Here is a 16,434-nt window from a genome sequence, read left to right on the forward strand (position 1 = left end):
AGCACTTTGGGAGGCCGAGGCGGGCGGATCACGAGGTCAGGAGATCGAGACCACGGTGAAACCCCGTCTCTACTAAAAATACAAAAAATTAGCCGGGCGAGGTGGCGGACGCCTGTAGTCCCAGCTACACGGGAGGCTGAGGCAGGAGAATGGCGTGAACCCTGGGGGACGGAGCCTGCAGTGAGCCGAGATTGCGCCCCTGCACTCCAGCCTGGGTGAAAGAGCGAGACTCCTTTCTCAAAAAAAAAAAAAAAAAAAAAAAAAAAAAATTAAAAAATAAAGTAATATCTATTTGCCAAACACCATGGAGGCAAGTGATTGTTTTGGGGCTCCCACGCTCAGCATACTGCATTGCACAAGAATATTGATTATAGTAGGCAGTTTTTGTAACAGTAGCTATTTCATACTGACCTCCCTTGCTTTACGTTTTATGTTGCTTACAATTTCCAGGATAGATTGATTTAAAGCAACATTTTAAAAGTGCACACCCTTGGCCAGGTGCAGTGTTTCCCGGCTGTAATCCCAGCACTTTGGGAGGCCAAAGTGTTCTAGACCAGCCTGGACAACATAATGAGTCCCCATCTCTACAAAAGTTTTTTTTAAAAATTAGCTGGATGTGGTGGCGTCTGTAGTCCTAGCTCATTGGGAGTATCGCTTCAACCTGAGAGGTGAGGTTGCACCCCAGCCTGGGTGACAGAGTGAGATCCTGTCACACACACACACAAATAAAAGAAGTGCCCATCCTCAACATCCATTCATGATAAAAACTCAGCAAACTGAGAATAAAGGAGAACTTCCTCAACTTGATAAAGAGCATCTACAAAAATTCTGCAGCTAACAATAGATTGTTTCTATTGTGAGAAACTACATTCTTTCCACCTAAAGTCTGACAGAAGGCAAGCATGTCCCCTCTCACCAGTCTTTTCAACGTGGTACTGGATGTTCTAGATAACAAGAAAAGTAAACTCAAAGTATGCATATTGGGAAGGAAGAAATAAAACTTCTTCTGTAGAATTTTAGGATACAAGGTTGAATACAAAAGTCAATTGTTTTCCTATATACCAGCAATGAACAATAGGAATTTATAATTAAAAAATGCCATTTACAATAGTACTGTCTCCCAAAGTAATACAGGTTGAGTGTCACGTATATGAAATGCTTGAGACCAGATGTGTTTTGGATTTCAGATTTTTTTAGGTTTTGAAATATTTGAATTATAAACTTAGCTATTGAGCATCCTAATCCAAAAATCCTAAATCTAAAATGCGCCAATGAACATTTCCTTTGAATGTCATGTCGGGGCTTGAAGTTTTGGGTTTTGGAGTGTCTCTGATTTTCAGATTTAGGGATGCTCAACCTGTACTTAGATATGGATCTAGGCAGGGCGCGGTGGTTCACACCTATAGTCCCAGCACTTTGGGAGGCCAAGGTGGGGGATTGCTTGAGGCCAGGAGTTCAATACCAGCCTGGCCAACATGGGGAAACCTCGTCTCTACTAAAAATACAAAAATTAGCTGGGTGTGGTGGTGCATGCCTATAATCCCAGCTTCTTGGGAGGCTGGGGCACGAGAATTGCGTGGACCCAGGAGGCAGAGGTTGCAGTGAGCCGAGATCACTCCACTGCACTCCAGCCTGGGTGATAGAGCAAGATTCTATCTCAAAAAAAAAAAAAAAAAGATGTGGATCTGAAATATGTACAGGATCTATATGCAGAAAACTATAATAAAACTCTAATGGAAAAAATAAAAAAAGATTAGATAATAGAAAGCTATTCTGAGTTCATAGATTAGAAGAATCAATTTAGATGTCAATTCTTCCCAGGTTGATCTACAAATTCAGTGCAATCCCAACCAAAATTCCAGCAAGTGATTTTGCATATATTGACAAATTGATTCTAAAACTTCTATGTAAAGGCAAAAAACCCAGAATAACCAACACAATACCAAAGAAGTTGAACTGACATTACCTAACATCAAGCTACAGTAATCAAGACAGTGTGGTATTTGAGAAAGAATAGACACATAGATCAATGGAACAGAATAGAGAGCCCACCCATAAATAGTCAACTCACCTTTGACAAAGGAACAAAGGCAAGTCAATGGAGGAGTGGTGCTAGAACAACCGGAAAGCCATATTTAAAAAAAAAAAAATCTACATACAGACCTTATACCTTCCACAAAATTTAATTCAGTGGGTTGCAGACCTAAATGTAAAATGCAAAACTGTAAAACTTCTGGAAGATAACATAGGAGAAAATATAGTTGATCCTGTGTTTGGCAATGAGGTTTTCGATGCAACACCAAAAGTACAATCCATGAAAGAAAAAACTGGTAAGTTGGACTTCATTAAAATTAAAGACCTCTGGCCAGGCACGGTGACTCATGCCTGTAATCCCAGCACTTGGGAGGCTGAGGCGGGCGGATCACCTGAGGTCAAGATTTCGAGACCAGCCTGGCCAACGTGGTGAAACCTTGTCTCTACTAAAAATACAAAAAAAATTAGCTGGGCGTGGTGGCGCATGCCTGTAGTCCCAGCTACTTGGGGAGGCTGAGGTAAGAGACTTGCTTGAACCCAGGAGGTGGAGGTTGCAATGAGCCAAGATCGTGCCACTGCACTCCAGTCTAGGCGACAGAGGGAGACTCCATCTCAAAAAAAAAAAAAAAAAAATCAGCTGGGCATGGTGGCAGGCGCCTATCATCACAGCTACTCAGGAGGCTGAGATAGGAGAATTGCTTGAACCTGGGAGGCGGAGGTTGCAGTGAGCCGAGATCGTGCCACTGCACTCCAGCCTGGGCAACAAAGAGTGAAACTCTGTCTCAAAACTTAAAATTAAAAAAATTAAAACCTCCGTTCTGTGAAAGACACTGTTAAGAGAATGAAATACAAGGAAGAAATATTTGCAAAACATACGTCTGATAAAGAACTCTTAAGATGGCTTAACTGCTAAATTTACTAAACATGTAAAGGAGAACTAACACCAATACTACACAAACTATTCTGAAATAGAGGAAGAGAGAATACTTCGAAACTCATTCTACAAGGCCAGTATTACCCTGATTCTAAAACCAAAGACACCATGAAAAAAGAAAACTACAGGCCAATATCTCTGATGAATATTGATGCAAAAATCCTCAATAAAATACCAGCAAACTGAATTCAACAATGCATTAGAGAGATCATTCATCATGATCAAAGGGGATTTATCCCTGGGATGCAAGGATGGTTGCAAATAAATCAACGTGATCCATCATATCAATAGAATGAAGACTGGAAACCATATCATTTCAATTGATGCTGAAAAAATAATTGATAAAATTTGACATCCCTTCGTGATAAAAGCTGTAAAAAAACAGGGGATAGAAGGAGCTTACCTCAACATAATAACAGCCATATATGACAGTCCCACAACTGGTGTCATACTGAGTAGGAAAAAACAAAGCTTTTCCTCTAAGATCTGGAACTCGACAAGGATGCCCATTGTCACCACTGTTATTCAACATAGTACTGGAAGTCCTAGCTAAAGCAATCAGACGAGAAAAAGCTATAAAGGGCATCCAAATTGGAAAGGAAGAAGTCCAATTATCCTTGTTTGTAGATGATATGATCTTATATTTGGAAAAACCTGAAGACTCCAAAGGAAAACAGAACTGATCAACAAATTCAGTAAAGTTGCCGGATACAAAATCAACACACAAAAATCAATAACATTTCTATATGCCAACAGTGAACAATGTGAAATAGAAATTAAAAAGTAATCCCATTTACAATATCTACGCATAAAATTAGGTACCTAGGAATTAACCAAAGAAGCAAAATACCTCTATAACGAAAACTATAAAACACTGATGAAAGAAATTGAAGATGACACAAAAAATGGAAAAATATTCCATGTTCATGAGTTGGAAGAATCAATATTGTTAAAATGTCCATATTACCCAGAGCAATCTACAGATTCAGTGCAATCCCTATCAAAACATCAATGACATTCTACACACAAATAGAAAAAACAATCCTATAATTTATATGGAGTAACAGAAGACCCAGAATAGCCAAAACTATCCTAAGCAAAAAGAACAAACCTGGAAGAATCACATTACCTGACTTCAAATTATATTACAGAGCTTTCAGCACCAAAACAGCATGGTACTCACATAAAAACAGATACATAGGCCAACAGAACAGAATAGAGAACCCAGAAACAAATCCACACACCTACAGTGAACTCATTTGTAACAAAGGTGCCAAGAACATACACTCGGGAAAAGACAGTCTCTTCAATAAATGGTGCTGGGAAAACTGATGTCCGTATGCAAAAGAATGAAATTAGGCCTTTATCTCTTGTCCTATAAAAAAATAAAAATAGGTTAAAGACTTTAAGACCTTAAACTATGAAACTACTACAAGAAAACATTGGGGAAAATCTCCAGGACATTGGTCTGGCCAAAAATTTCTGAGCAATACCCAACAAGCACAGGCAACCAAAGCAAAAATGGACAAACAGGATCACATCAAGTTAAAAAGTTTCTGCACAGCAAAGGATACAATCAACAAAGGGAAGAGGGCTGGGCAGGGTGGCTCATGCCTGTAATCCCAGCACTTTGGGAGGCCGAGGCGGGCGGATCACGCTGTCAGGAGATGAAGACCATCCTGGTGAACATGGTGAAACCCCGTCTCTCCTAAAAATACAAAAGAATTAGCCGGGCGTGTGGCGGGCGCCTGTAGTCCCAGCTACTCGGGAGGCTGAGGCAGGAGAATGGCATGAACCTGGGGGGCAGAGCTTGCAGTGAGCAGAGATCGTGCCGCTGCACTGCAGCCTGGGCGACAGAGCAAGACTGTGTCTCAAAAAAACAAACAAAAAACAAAACAAAGGGAAGAGACAGCCCACAGAATGAGAGACAATATTTGCTAACTACCCATCTAACAATGTATTAATAACCAGAATCTATAAGGTGCTCAAACAACTCTGTAGGAAATAAAATCTAATAACTTGATTTTAAAATGGGTAAAAGATTTGGATAGACATTTCTCAAAAGAAGACATACAAATGGCAGACAGGCATATGGAAAGGTTCTCAGTATCATGGATCATCAGAGAAATGCAAATCAAAAGTATAATGAGATATCATCTCACCCCAGTTAAAATGGCTTTTATCCAAAAAACAGGCTATAATACATGCTGGTGAGGATGTGGAGAAAAGGGAACTCTTTTTACACTATTGGTGGGAATATAAATTAGTACAACCACTATGAACAACAGTTTAGAGGTTCCTCAAAAAACTAGAGCTACCATGTGATCCAGGAATCCCCCTGATAGGTATATACCCAAAAGAAAGGAAATCAGCATATCAAAGAGATATCTGCACTTGCATGTTTGTGGTAGCACTGTTTACAATGGCTAAGATTTGGAACATAAGTGTCCATCAACAGATGAATGGATAAAGAAACTGGTACGTATACACAATAAGTACTATTCAGCCATAAGAAAGAATGAGATCCTGTTATTTGCAACAACATGGATGGAACCAGAGGTCATTATGTAAAGTGAAATAAGCCAGGCACAGAAAGACATAGATTGCATATTCTCACTTATTTGTGGGATCTAAGAATCAAAACAATTGAATTCATGGACATAGAGAGTAGAAGGATGGTTACCAGAGGCTGAGAATGGTGGGCGGAGGGACTTCTGGGGATATGGGGATGGTTGATGGGTACAAAACAAGAAAGTGTGAATAAGACCTATTTGATAGCACAACAGGGTGACTGTAATCAAGCATATCTTAATTATACATTTTAAAATAACTTTAAAAATATAATTGGATTGTTTATAACTCAAAGGATAAATGCTTGAGGGGATGGAGATCCCATTCTCCTTGAAGTGTTTATTTCACATCATTAAATGCCTGTATCAAAATATGTCATATACCCCATAAATTATATATACCTACTATGTTCCCACATAACTTTTTAGAAGATTAGATGGCGAATGAAAAAAAAATTCTTAAAGCTCAGCAATAAGAAAATAAACAACCCAATTAAAAAATGGGCAAAAGATCTAAACTGATACCTCACAAAGAAGCTATATAGATGGCAAATAGGCATATGAAAAGATGCTGAACAAATATATAATGGTGCCAGAGGCGTTTGAACCAGAGTGACTCCATCTTGAGTAGGGGCTGGGTAAAATAAGGCTGATACCTACTGGGCTGCATTCCCAGGACGTTAGACATTCTAAGTCACAGGATGAGATAGGAGATCAGCACAAGGTACAGGTCTTAAAGATCTTGCTGATAAAACAGTCTGTGGTAAAGAAGCCAGCTAAAACCCACCAAAACCAACATGGCGATAAAAGTGACCTCTGGGCATCCTCACTGTTCATTATTTGCTAATTATAATATATTAGCATGCTAATTGACACTCCCACGGGCACCATGGCAGTTCACAAATGCCATGGCAATGTCATGGTCTGAAAAAGGGGAGACATGAATAACACACCTCCTGTTTAGCATATAATCAAGAAATAACCATAAAAATAGGCAACCAGCAGCCCTCGGGGCTTCTCTGCCTGTGGAATAGACATTCTTTATTCCTTTACTTTCTTAGTAAACTTGCTTTCACTTTATAGATTACCTCAAACTCTTTCTTGTGTGAGATCCAAGAACCTTCTCTTGGGGTCTGGATTGGGACCCCTTTCCAGTAACAAGGGTATTCTTGGCAACAGTTCATAATTGCAAAAGATTGAAAACAGGAATGTCCATGTGTTGAGGACTGGATGATTATGTACATCTATGTAATCTGTAATTTTCATTCGTAGGATCCACCCATTAAAAAGAAAGAGGCAGTTTATATGTGGAATGACCACCAAGGTGTTAAGTACCCTGCAATGTATTTAAAAGGCACCAGAAAGGGCAAATTCTACTGTTTGCTTAAAATGAAAAAGGAATATATACATGTAAATACTTGTATAATCATAGACTGTGTTTGCAAGAATACACGCACACAAAACAGGTAAAATTGGTTCCTTCTGGGGTGTAGACTGGGAGACATAGGTTGAGTTTGACCTGTTTGAACTTTTACATATGTTTGTGTTGACTTTTTAAAAATAAACTTTAATGTTTTTAGGTTGTGAGCAGTTTTTTATTTTCAGAAATGGAAACTTCAATTTACCTTTTTTCAATTTTGATTGGGAAAAATCTTCATAATGGTCTCTTTAAGTTAAACAAATTTAAAGCTGGTATTTGTCTTGGTATGTTAATCTAAAGTGATTACCTTGAATACAGATTTAAGCTTTTTGGTCAGGGAATATGAATTAGGCTGAGCCAGTACTGGCTTCCTTTTTAGGGGATATAGGAGAAGGTACTGTACAAAGGAAAGAGAAAGATGCTTGGATGGCTATGAGTGGTTGTTTCTCCTTTGGAATCTGGTAGTGTGGGGAGTGTTTTAAAAAGGTTGTTTTTGGAGAAGTGCTTGCAGTAGATAAGGAAGGAGAGAAAACGCTGAAAAGGTGATTTTCCTGAGTGACTTTTCTAGATTCTGTGTTGTGAGCAGATTCACTGTGTAAGCAATATTGTTCCAGGGCCAGGCAATCAAATATGGTACTGAGGAGGTTATTCTCGTTACCTTTGCTTAGAACCTTGTGCTGCTAATGGCCTCTGAGAAGAATGTCTGCTGTCACCAAATGACACCCCTGGTATGGGCATTGCCAGATTGGTTTGTGAATGTGTATAAGGCATTTGTTACGGGCTGAATTGTGTCCCGAAAGTCCTAACCCCAAGTAGCTCAGAATGTGTCTATATTTGGATGCAGTTTCTTTTAAGTGGGAATTAAGTTAAAATGAGGTCATTAGGGTGGGCCCTAATCCAGTATGACTGGTGTCCTAGAAGAAGAGTCAATCATGATGTAGACATGTACAGAGGAAAGACCATATGAAGATGCAGGGAGAAGACACCCATCTATTAGCCAAGGAGAAGGGCTCACTAGGCGGGTGAGCCAAGAAGAAAGGCTCACGAGGATAGTGAAGACTCAAGTCATTGTAGATAGTCACAAATTTGGGAGACCTTGCCATTTGGATTACCCTCAGAACTGCATGAATTCCCAACATACTCAGTGAAGATTGATATCCAGTTCCTTTCTTTGCTCATTTTAGGAGGAAGACCTGTTTACTTATTTTTATTTTACTATTTATCCAGTGAATGCTAGTAGAGATGTTACTATGTGCTAGGAAATTCAAACTGCATTAGTCTGCACACTCGACTTTCCCTTTTGTATGTCTCAAAGGCATTAATATTCAATATTTCCCCAAACTAAACTCATAATCCTGTCTTTCCAACCTGGTCTTCTCTCTGTGCCTCTTGTAGTAAAATGGCAATACTTCCAGTTATGCAAGTCCGAAACTCAGGGGTCATCTTTGGTATCTCTAATCCTTATCTTCCGTATCTAACCCATCACCAAAGCCTTTTTGTTGACCCTTCTTATTATCTCTGGAGTCTATTACATATGTTTCTCCACCAGCAACAGTACCACCATCTTGGCCCAAGCTATTTCACTTAAGCTCCCCTGCAAGCTATTGTCATCCTGCAGCCTGCCAGAGGAATCTTTTCAAAATTGAATTCTATCCCGCAGGAGCAGGACTAAAAAAAAAATCAGCTCTAATTAATGCCATCCCCTACTTAAAAACCTTCTCATTGCTTTTCTTTGTTGTTGTTGTTTGTTTGTTTGTTTTCTTTTGGTATTGTTTTTTGACTTAAAACAAGAGAAATTTATTCTCTCGCAATTCTAAAGGCCAGAAGTTTAAAATCAATGTGTTGGCAGGGACTATGGTTTGAATGATTGTCCTCTCCCAAACTCATGTTGAAATTTAATCCCCAGTGTGGCAGTATTGAGAGGTGATTGGGTCATGAGGGCAGAGCCCTCATGAATGGATTAATAGGTTAATGGACTAATGGGTTATCATGGCAATGGAACTGGTAGCTTTATAAGAAGAGGAAGAGACTGGAGATAGCACATTTAGCTCCCTTGCCATATGATGCCCTGTACTACCTTGGGATTCTGCAGAGTCCCCACCAGTAAGAAGGCCCTCACCAGATGTGGCCCCTCAACCTGGGACTTCTCAGCCTCCGTAACTCTAAGAAGTAATTACTGTTTCAGGTATCCTGCTATGAGCAATGAAAACTGGACTAAAACAGCAGGGCTGTGCTTCCTCTGAAGACTATTGGGGAGAATCTGTTTCTAGGCTTTTTCAGATTTGGTGACTCTAGGCCTTTCTTGGCTTGTGACCGTGACTCCAATCCATGCTTCTTTGCCTCCAACTCTTGTTTTTTTTTTTTTTTTTAAATTTTTAATTTTTGTGGGTGCATAGTAGTATGGGGTACATGAGATCTTTTGATACAGGTATGCAATGCATATTAATCACAACTTGGTAAATTGGGTATCCATCCCCCTCATGCGTTTATCCTTTGTGTCACAAACAACTCAATTATATACTTTTAATTATTTTTAAATGTATAATTAAATTATTATTGACTATAATAGTCACCTATTGTGCTATCACATATGAGGTCTTATTCAGTTTTTCTAACTACTTTTGGTACCCATTAGCCATCCCTATTCCCCAATTATCCACTCCAGTCTCTAGTAATCATCCTTTTACTCTTTATGTCTGTAAATTCAATTATTTTAATTTTTGCTCCCACAAATAAGTGAGAACATGCAAAGTTTGTCTTTCTGTGCCTGGCTTATTTCACTTAACATAATGACCTCCAGTTCCATCCGTTGTTGCAAATGACAGGATCTCATCCTTTTTTATGGCTGAATAGTACTCCATTGTGTGTATGTACCACAGTTTATTTATCCATTCATCTGTTGATGAATACTTAGGTTGCTTCCAAATCTTGGCTATTGTGAACACAGCTGCAACAAATATGAGAGTGCAGATATCCTTTTGATATACTGACTTCCTTTCTTTTGGGTATATACCCAGCAGTGGAATTACTGGATCACGTGGTAGCTCTATTTTTAGTTTTTTGAGGAACCTCCAAACTGTTGTCCATAGTGGTTGTACTAATTTACATTCCCACCAACAATGGACAAGAGTCCACATCCTTGCCAGTGTTTGTTATTGGTTGTCTTTTGGAAAAATGCCATTTTTACTGGGGTGAGATGATATCTCACTATAGTTTTGATTTGCATTTCTCTGATGAGCCATGAAACTGAGGACATTTTCATATGCCTGTTTACCATTTGTATGTCTTCTTTTGAGCAATGTCTATTCAAATCTTTTGCCCATTTCAAAATCAAATTATTAAATTTTTTTCTTGTAGAGTTGTTTGAGCACCTTATAGGTTCTGGTTCTTAATCCCTTGTCAGATGGGTAGTTTGCAAATGTTTTCTCCCATTTGTGAGTTCTCACAGCTTTTCAACATATAAAATTCCTCAACTGACTTATGGCCTCACATGAGCTTGTCACTTTTTACCAAGAATGTCTTCCTTTGTCATCTTCAGCCACAGTGGTTTTCTTTCTTGCTGTGTTCTCTCCTGCCTGTTCCGTGGTGAGCAGGTCTGTGCAAACCCACCCCCAAGGTGAGAGGCTGAAGAAAGAGGCTGACAAATTCAGTTTCTCAGAAAGAAATATTTAATAGGCTCTTACAAAAAGAAGTGATATCTGGGATAGCCATGCAATGGTGGGATACTGTCCAGAAAGTATCCTTTGTATGGCAAGCTTTTAGGGTACAAACATCTGCAGCTGATTACATCTCAGACTTTCTTGCTGAAACTCATGACTACTGGGGAGGTTAGATAAGCATCTTTATGCAGGGCTATGTATGCTACAGGCGTTGCTTAAAGACCTTGCTGCAGAATACCTTGGTATGCTGTGGTCAAACATCAGTTACCATGGCGAGTCTCCTTCCAGATGGAGTCACTCTTGCCATACAATGGCTGTTTTCCTACACAGACACAAGGCTTTCATTTATCCTGTTTCTCCTGCCTGGAATACTCTTCCCTTCCCTTTTTACCTTTTAGCTCTTGTTTGCTTTCAGATCCTAGCTCAAGCAAAACTTTTTTCTGAAAAATCTTTCTCCGACTCTGACTAGGACAAATCCTTTATAATAAGCTTTCTACATACCGTGTGCCTTTCCTTAGCTCCTGTCGTGGTAGCAATTTTATATTGATTTGTTGCTTACTTGATACATGTCTCCCTAACTAGATTATAAGCACAACTGAGGGCAGGAACCATGTTTGCTTTTTTCATAGTCTCAGAATCCAGCATGGTTCTTGGCCCATAATAAGTTCTGAATAAATTTTGTTGAATGCATGAGTGAATGAAGACTTAGGTCATCCCTCAAGAAAGTCCAGTCTAGAAGAAAGATAGGAATCACAACTCAAAATGGGAGGTGTGCTCTGTTAGAGATGGCAGTACATTTTTTTTTGTTTTTGTTTTTTTGAAGGGGAAGTTACTGAGTGATGAAATCCCAAAGCCTAGAAACCACCACTTTAGGTCCTGAGGAATTTTAACAGAGAAAGTAATATAATCAAACACATACTGTGGACATTTTTCTCTGGCACCAAGGTAGAAGATGGGTTGTACCAGACTAAGCCAAGGGGCAGGGGTACAAATAAGGGATTATTTCAATATCCTGCTGAGAGATGAAGACCTGAATTTAGTTGGAAGCCATATGGAGGAAAGAACAGATAAGAAATAAAAGATATAAAATGGGTTGAATCTTTTGGATTTAATGGTGTATTGATATGGGTGAAGGAGAAGACTTAGGTGACTGGGTGATGCCATTCATCAGGGTTGGGACTATAAGAAGTGGAATTAAATTTTGGGATAAAGGGATTGAGTTATATCTGAGGCATATGGTTCTATTGAATACCATAGTATTATAGCTTTGATTTTGTGTGTGTGTGTGTGTGTGTATGCCTAAAGCTGTTAGGACTTCTTGAAACATTGTCTGCTCTTGACTCCTGAGTATATTTTCCTGGTTTTCCTCCTACCTCACTAGCTACTCTTCTGTGCACAAAGCTGGTGCCTTCATCTAACTTTTTTTTTTTTTTTTTTTGAGACAGAGTCTCGCTCTGTCACCCAGGCTGGAGTGCAGTGGCACAATCTCGGCTTACTGCAACCTCCGCCTCCCTGGTTCAAGTGATTCTCCTGCCTCAGCTTCCCGATTAGCTGGGATTACAGGCACGTGCCACCATGCCCAGCTAATTTTTGTATAGCCTTCATCTAACTTCTAAGTGTTAGTGAATCCCAGGAAATAGGCCTAGGGTCTTTTGTGTCTCTGCTCTACTTTTTCGCCAGGTGATTTCATCCAGTCTCATTTCTTTAAATACCTTTTATACACTGGTGATTTTTCCCTAGTCTCTCTCTTGAACTCTCCAGACTAGTAGACTCAAGTGCTTACTTGACGTTCCTACTTAAATGTCTAAGAGGCATCCGAAGTATAACAAGTCCAACTACAGAACTGTTGATTCTCTTTCCTCTCAAGACTGTTTCTCCCATAGTCTTCCTCATTATGGTATACGGTAATAAATCTACCCAGCTGTTCAAGTGAAAAGCCTGGGAATCAAAGCACCTATGTTTAAAGTATGGATGCGTTTAACACCATTAACTACCATTAATCATCTCAAAGCTTAAATGTCACCAGGATTATGTGCCCAGGAAAGTCCCAGTTAGAAAACCCTCTTTACACCCAGATTAAAGAGGAATTCTCTCATCTTTTCTTCTAGTACCTGCATAGTTTAATATTTTAGAGTTAAATCTTTGATCCAATCAGAGTTATAGTTTATCCATATGTATGATTTTGGAAATGAATCAAATTTTATTGCAGTATTATTTATAATTGCAAAACATTAGGAATTATTTAAATGCCCAAATGTAGGAGACTGATTGACAAAAGCATGGTGTGCACATGTGTACACACGCTTCACATTCACACACCCAGGAGTCAGCTTTGATTTCTTTCCTCCCCTTCCTCCCTCTTCCTCACATTTAGTCCATCATTAAATGCTGTTGGTTCTGCCTACAAACATATCTCATGATCCCCATTCTTATATTTGTGCCTGAGTCACCATCATTTCTTGCCTAGCCTCCAACTTCCTTTCTTGCCTCCCTTTAATAAGTCTCTACAAAGCTGTTAATGTATATAGGTTTCTTTTTTCTTTTTTTCCTCCTCTCCTCTCCTCTCCTCTCCTCTCCTCTCCTCTCCTCTCCTCTCCTCTCCTCTCCTCTCCTCTCCCCTCCCCTCCCCTCCCCTCCCCTCCTCTCTCTCCTCTCCTTTCTTTTTTCTGAGACAGGGTCTCACTCTGTCACCCAGGCTGGAGTGCAGTGGCATGATCCTAGCTCACTGAAGCCTCGAACTCCTGGGCTTAAGCCATCCTCCCACCCCAGCCTCCTGAGTAGCTGAGATTACAGGAATGAGCCACCACACCCAGCTAATTAAAAAAAATTTTTTTTGTAGAGATGTGTTGCCCAAGCTGGTCTCAGTCTCCTGGCTTCAAGTGATCCTCCTGCCTCAGCCTCTCAAAGTGTTGGGATTACTGGTGTAAGCCACTGCACCCTGCTATTTTTTTTTTGTTTATTTTAAAAGAATAACATAAGTCCGAGCATGTCACAGACCTATTAAAAACTCTCCAGTGGTTTCCTATGAAACAATATAAAAATCTTGGCTGGGCATGGTGGCTCATGCCTGTAATCCCAGCACTTTGGGAGGCCAAGGCGGGAGGATCACGAGGTCAGGAGATCGAGGCCATCCTGGCCAACAGGGTAAAACCCCGACTCTACTAAAAAAAAAAAAAAAAAATTAGCTGGACCTGGTGGCGCGTGCCTGTAATCCTAGCTACTCAGGAGGCTGAGGCAGGAGAATCACTTGAACCAGGGAGTTGGAGGTTGCAGTGAGCCGAGATCGCCCCACTGCACTCCAGCCTGGCGACACAGTAAGATTCTGTCTCAAAAAAAAAGAAAAAAAAAAAACCAAACAAAAACCTCAACCCTTGACTCAACCCTTGACGATGATCTACTGATCTAGCCAACTTTTTGGCTTCCTCTCCTATCTCTCTTCCTTGCTCACAAACTTGTCACGAGCTTTCTTGCCTCAGAACCTTTGCATTTTCTTCCCTGTCCTATCATTCAAAACTCAGTTGAAAGTCCTCTTTAAAGAGGCCTTCTCTGACTCTACAATTTAATATTTTACCCCCATCTTTCTCCTGGTCACTACCACATTTTCGTTTTAATTTCTTCATAGTGTTTATCAGTATAAGAAAAATTTCCTTCCTTCTTTCTTCCTTCTGTTCCTCCTTTTATTCCTCTTTTTCTTCTTCCTTACCTTATTTATGTTTCTCACTCTTCAGATTGTAGGTTTTGTCAGAGAAGGAATTTTATCTTTTTTGTTTACATCTATACCCCCAGTGCCTGGAGCATTCCCATAGTCCTGGCACGTAGAAAACATGTGAATATGAATATATCCATTCACTCTGCATGTGTATGTGTGTGTATGATATTGAATAAAGTGATTGGGTTACTTTTTATAATAAAACAATCTTTAAATGCTGTATTCAGAGTGCTCAAATATAGAATATTTGAAAAGGTGTAGACATTACCCCCGAAGATTGGGGAAGGAAAAAATAACATATGGTTCATGTTGCTGCTTTGTTCAACTTTGTTTTCCTTTTTGGGCAGATTGGAGCAATAAGCAGATGGTGGGTGGGTAAAATCCTAGAAAGAAATGGTGGGGGGCGGGGTGAGAAGGAGGTGGGGCAATGAACTATATAAAGTGAAAATAATGGCGTGAGCATAGTGAAGTAAGAATTAGATCTCATCTTTATTCTGGAGAGGGGTCAGCACAAATTACTTGTCAATACTCAACTCTGGATTTTCTAGATGAATGGAAGGGAAAAGGATGAATGAATCCATGGTTGATTTTGGAATTCAGCCAGAGGCAGATGAACCATAGATTTCATCACCCATCCCAGGACCAAGTTCCTTTTCAGCAGCCCAAGTGGGACCATAAATGAAATGGGTAAAACAAGGCTACTCTGGTATTGCCCTATTAACTTTCCATAGTTAGCTTTATACATTCTGCTTGGTATTTTAAAATCAAAAGAGCTTCTGGTAGAAGTAAATTTATAGATAAAAACTTTTAAAATGGATGTCTCATTCAGTCTGAAACCACAGCTGTGTTCCCATAGTTTTGCCTTCCTGTTTCCCATCCTCTAACCCTAAAAATTCCTTATTCATCTCCTGGACTCTCATGTTCCACCCTCTGTGAAGATCTGCTCCACAGTTTTAGACCAAAGTGAATTCCTCTTAATGAAACTTCTTTGACACTCAAAGTCAAAGTTTATAGCTTAGTAATTATTCCATGAACATCTCTTCCCTCCTTAATTGGTCTGGAAGCTCCCTGAGGTTATGGATATCCTATATTCATGTTATTTATTTTGTGGAGGCTAAAGCATTCCCAGCCCAGTTCTGGGCTAATGGTAGGTGTTAAAGGTGGATGGAACAGGTTATTTGAGTCCAATTTACATATCTTTGTTCAAAATGGACAACCTACCTGAGCCCTCTAGGATGAATCTTTCTTCATATAAATCATTAATGACATTTTATTTTGTAAAATCATTAATGACATTTTATTTTGTATTTCTCCAGATTAATTAAAAGAGCACTGGGAAAATCATTTTTTATTTGCACGTGAAATAATGTACTGCTTTTCAGAATGAAAACACTTGTGAATCATTTTTATTATGAATAATTTAGGATATTTGGGACATTCATTTCTGAGTAAAATGTTCAAAATAGGATTTTGTTGATACCTGTTGATACATATTTAGAAACAAAAATGAGATATCCTTTTGAAAGTTTGCCTTTGTAGTAAATTCAGTCATTCAAATTGTTTTCTCTCAAGACCCAAAAATGCCAGGGCATTGCCGGCTTTTAGTTTATTCTGAAAAGAAAAGAAAATATTTTAAAGCATTATTGGTTGTTTTTTAAGTATTTTTAAGTACTACATTGATCAGGTTTAAAAAAATCAGCTCCCCAATATGAGAGAAAAATATTAGCAGGTTATACAGTAAATCTCTTACCAAAATCCTCTTGACCTATGTTTTGCCCTGCTATTTGAAATCTAAATCTAAACCTTAATTGTAGGGGGAGAGAAGAGACTTATAAAAGGGAGAGCCCTCCTTAGGAGGTGCCCTTGTTTGGAAACCGTACCCTCTAACAGGTTGGATCTTAAGGACCATTTGGAGGCAAATACAGAGAAAAGGTACAGTTAGGTCTGTGGGACAAGAGGGCTGCAAAAGGTGCTCAGAAGTCATCTAGCCATCCCCCAGCTGCTAGACGTATGTGTTGTTGTTTTCACATGGCCCTAAATAAAAGTTAAGCTTTTTCTGAGCAAGAGAAGTGATATAAATGAAGGGTCTCAGGTGAGGGTACAAATCT

The 16,434-nt window shown here is 39.4% G+C and overlaps 1 protein-coding gene across 2 annotated transcripts in view; it reads right to left on the reverse strand.

Annotated features, from left to right (window-relative positions):
* Window positions 1-15,701: 15,701 nt before the first annotated feature.
* ACMSD (aminocarboxymuconate semialdehyde decarboxylase) overlaps window positions 15,702-16,434 on the reverse strand; it is a 64,134-nt gene continuing 63,401 nt past the window's right edge. Inside the window, exon 10 of one of the 2 annotated variants that reach the window (XM_030800983.1) lies at window positions 15,702-15,937. In XM_030800983.1, coding sequence (XP_030656843.1) covers window positions 15,875-15,937 — 63 coding nt within the window. In that variant the 3' untranslated portion in view covers window positions 15,702-15,874. The remainder of the gene's footprint in view (window positions 15,938-16,434) is intronic. The other variant, XM_003267592.4, reaches the window with a different exon arrangement.

This window comes from Nomascus leucogenys, chromosome 20 (genome assembly GCF_006542625.1).
Source record: "Nomascus leucogenys isolate Asia chromosome 20, Asia_NLE_v1, whole genome shotgun sequence".
NCBI lineage: Eukaryota > Metazoa > Chordata > Mammalia > Primates > Hylobatidae > Nomascus > Nomascus leucogenys.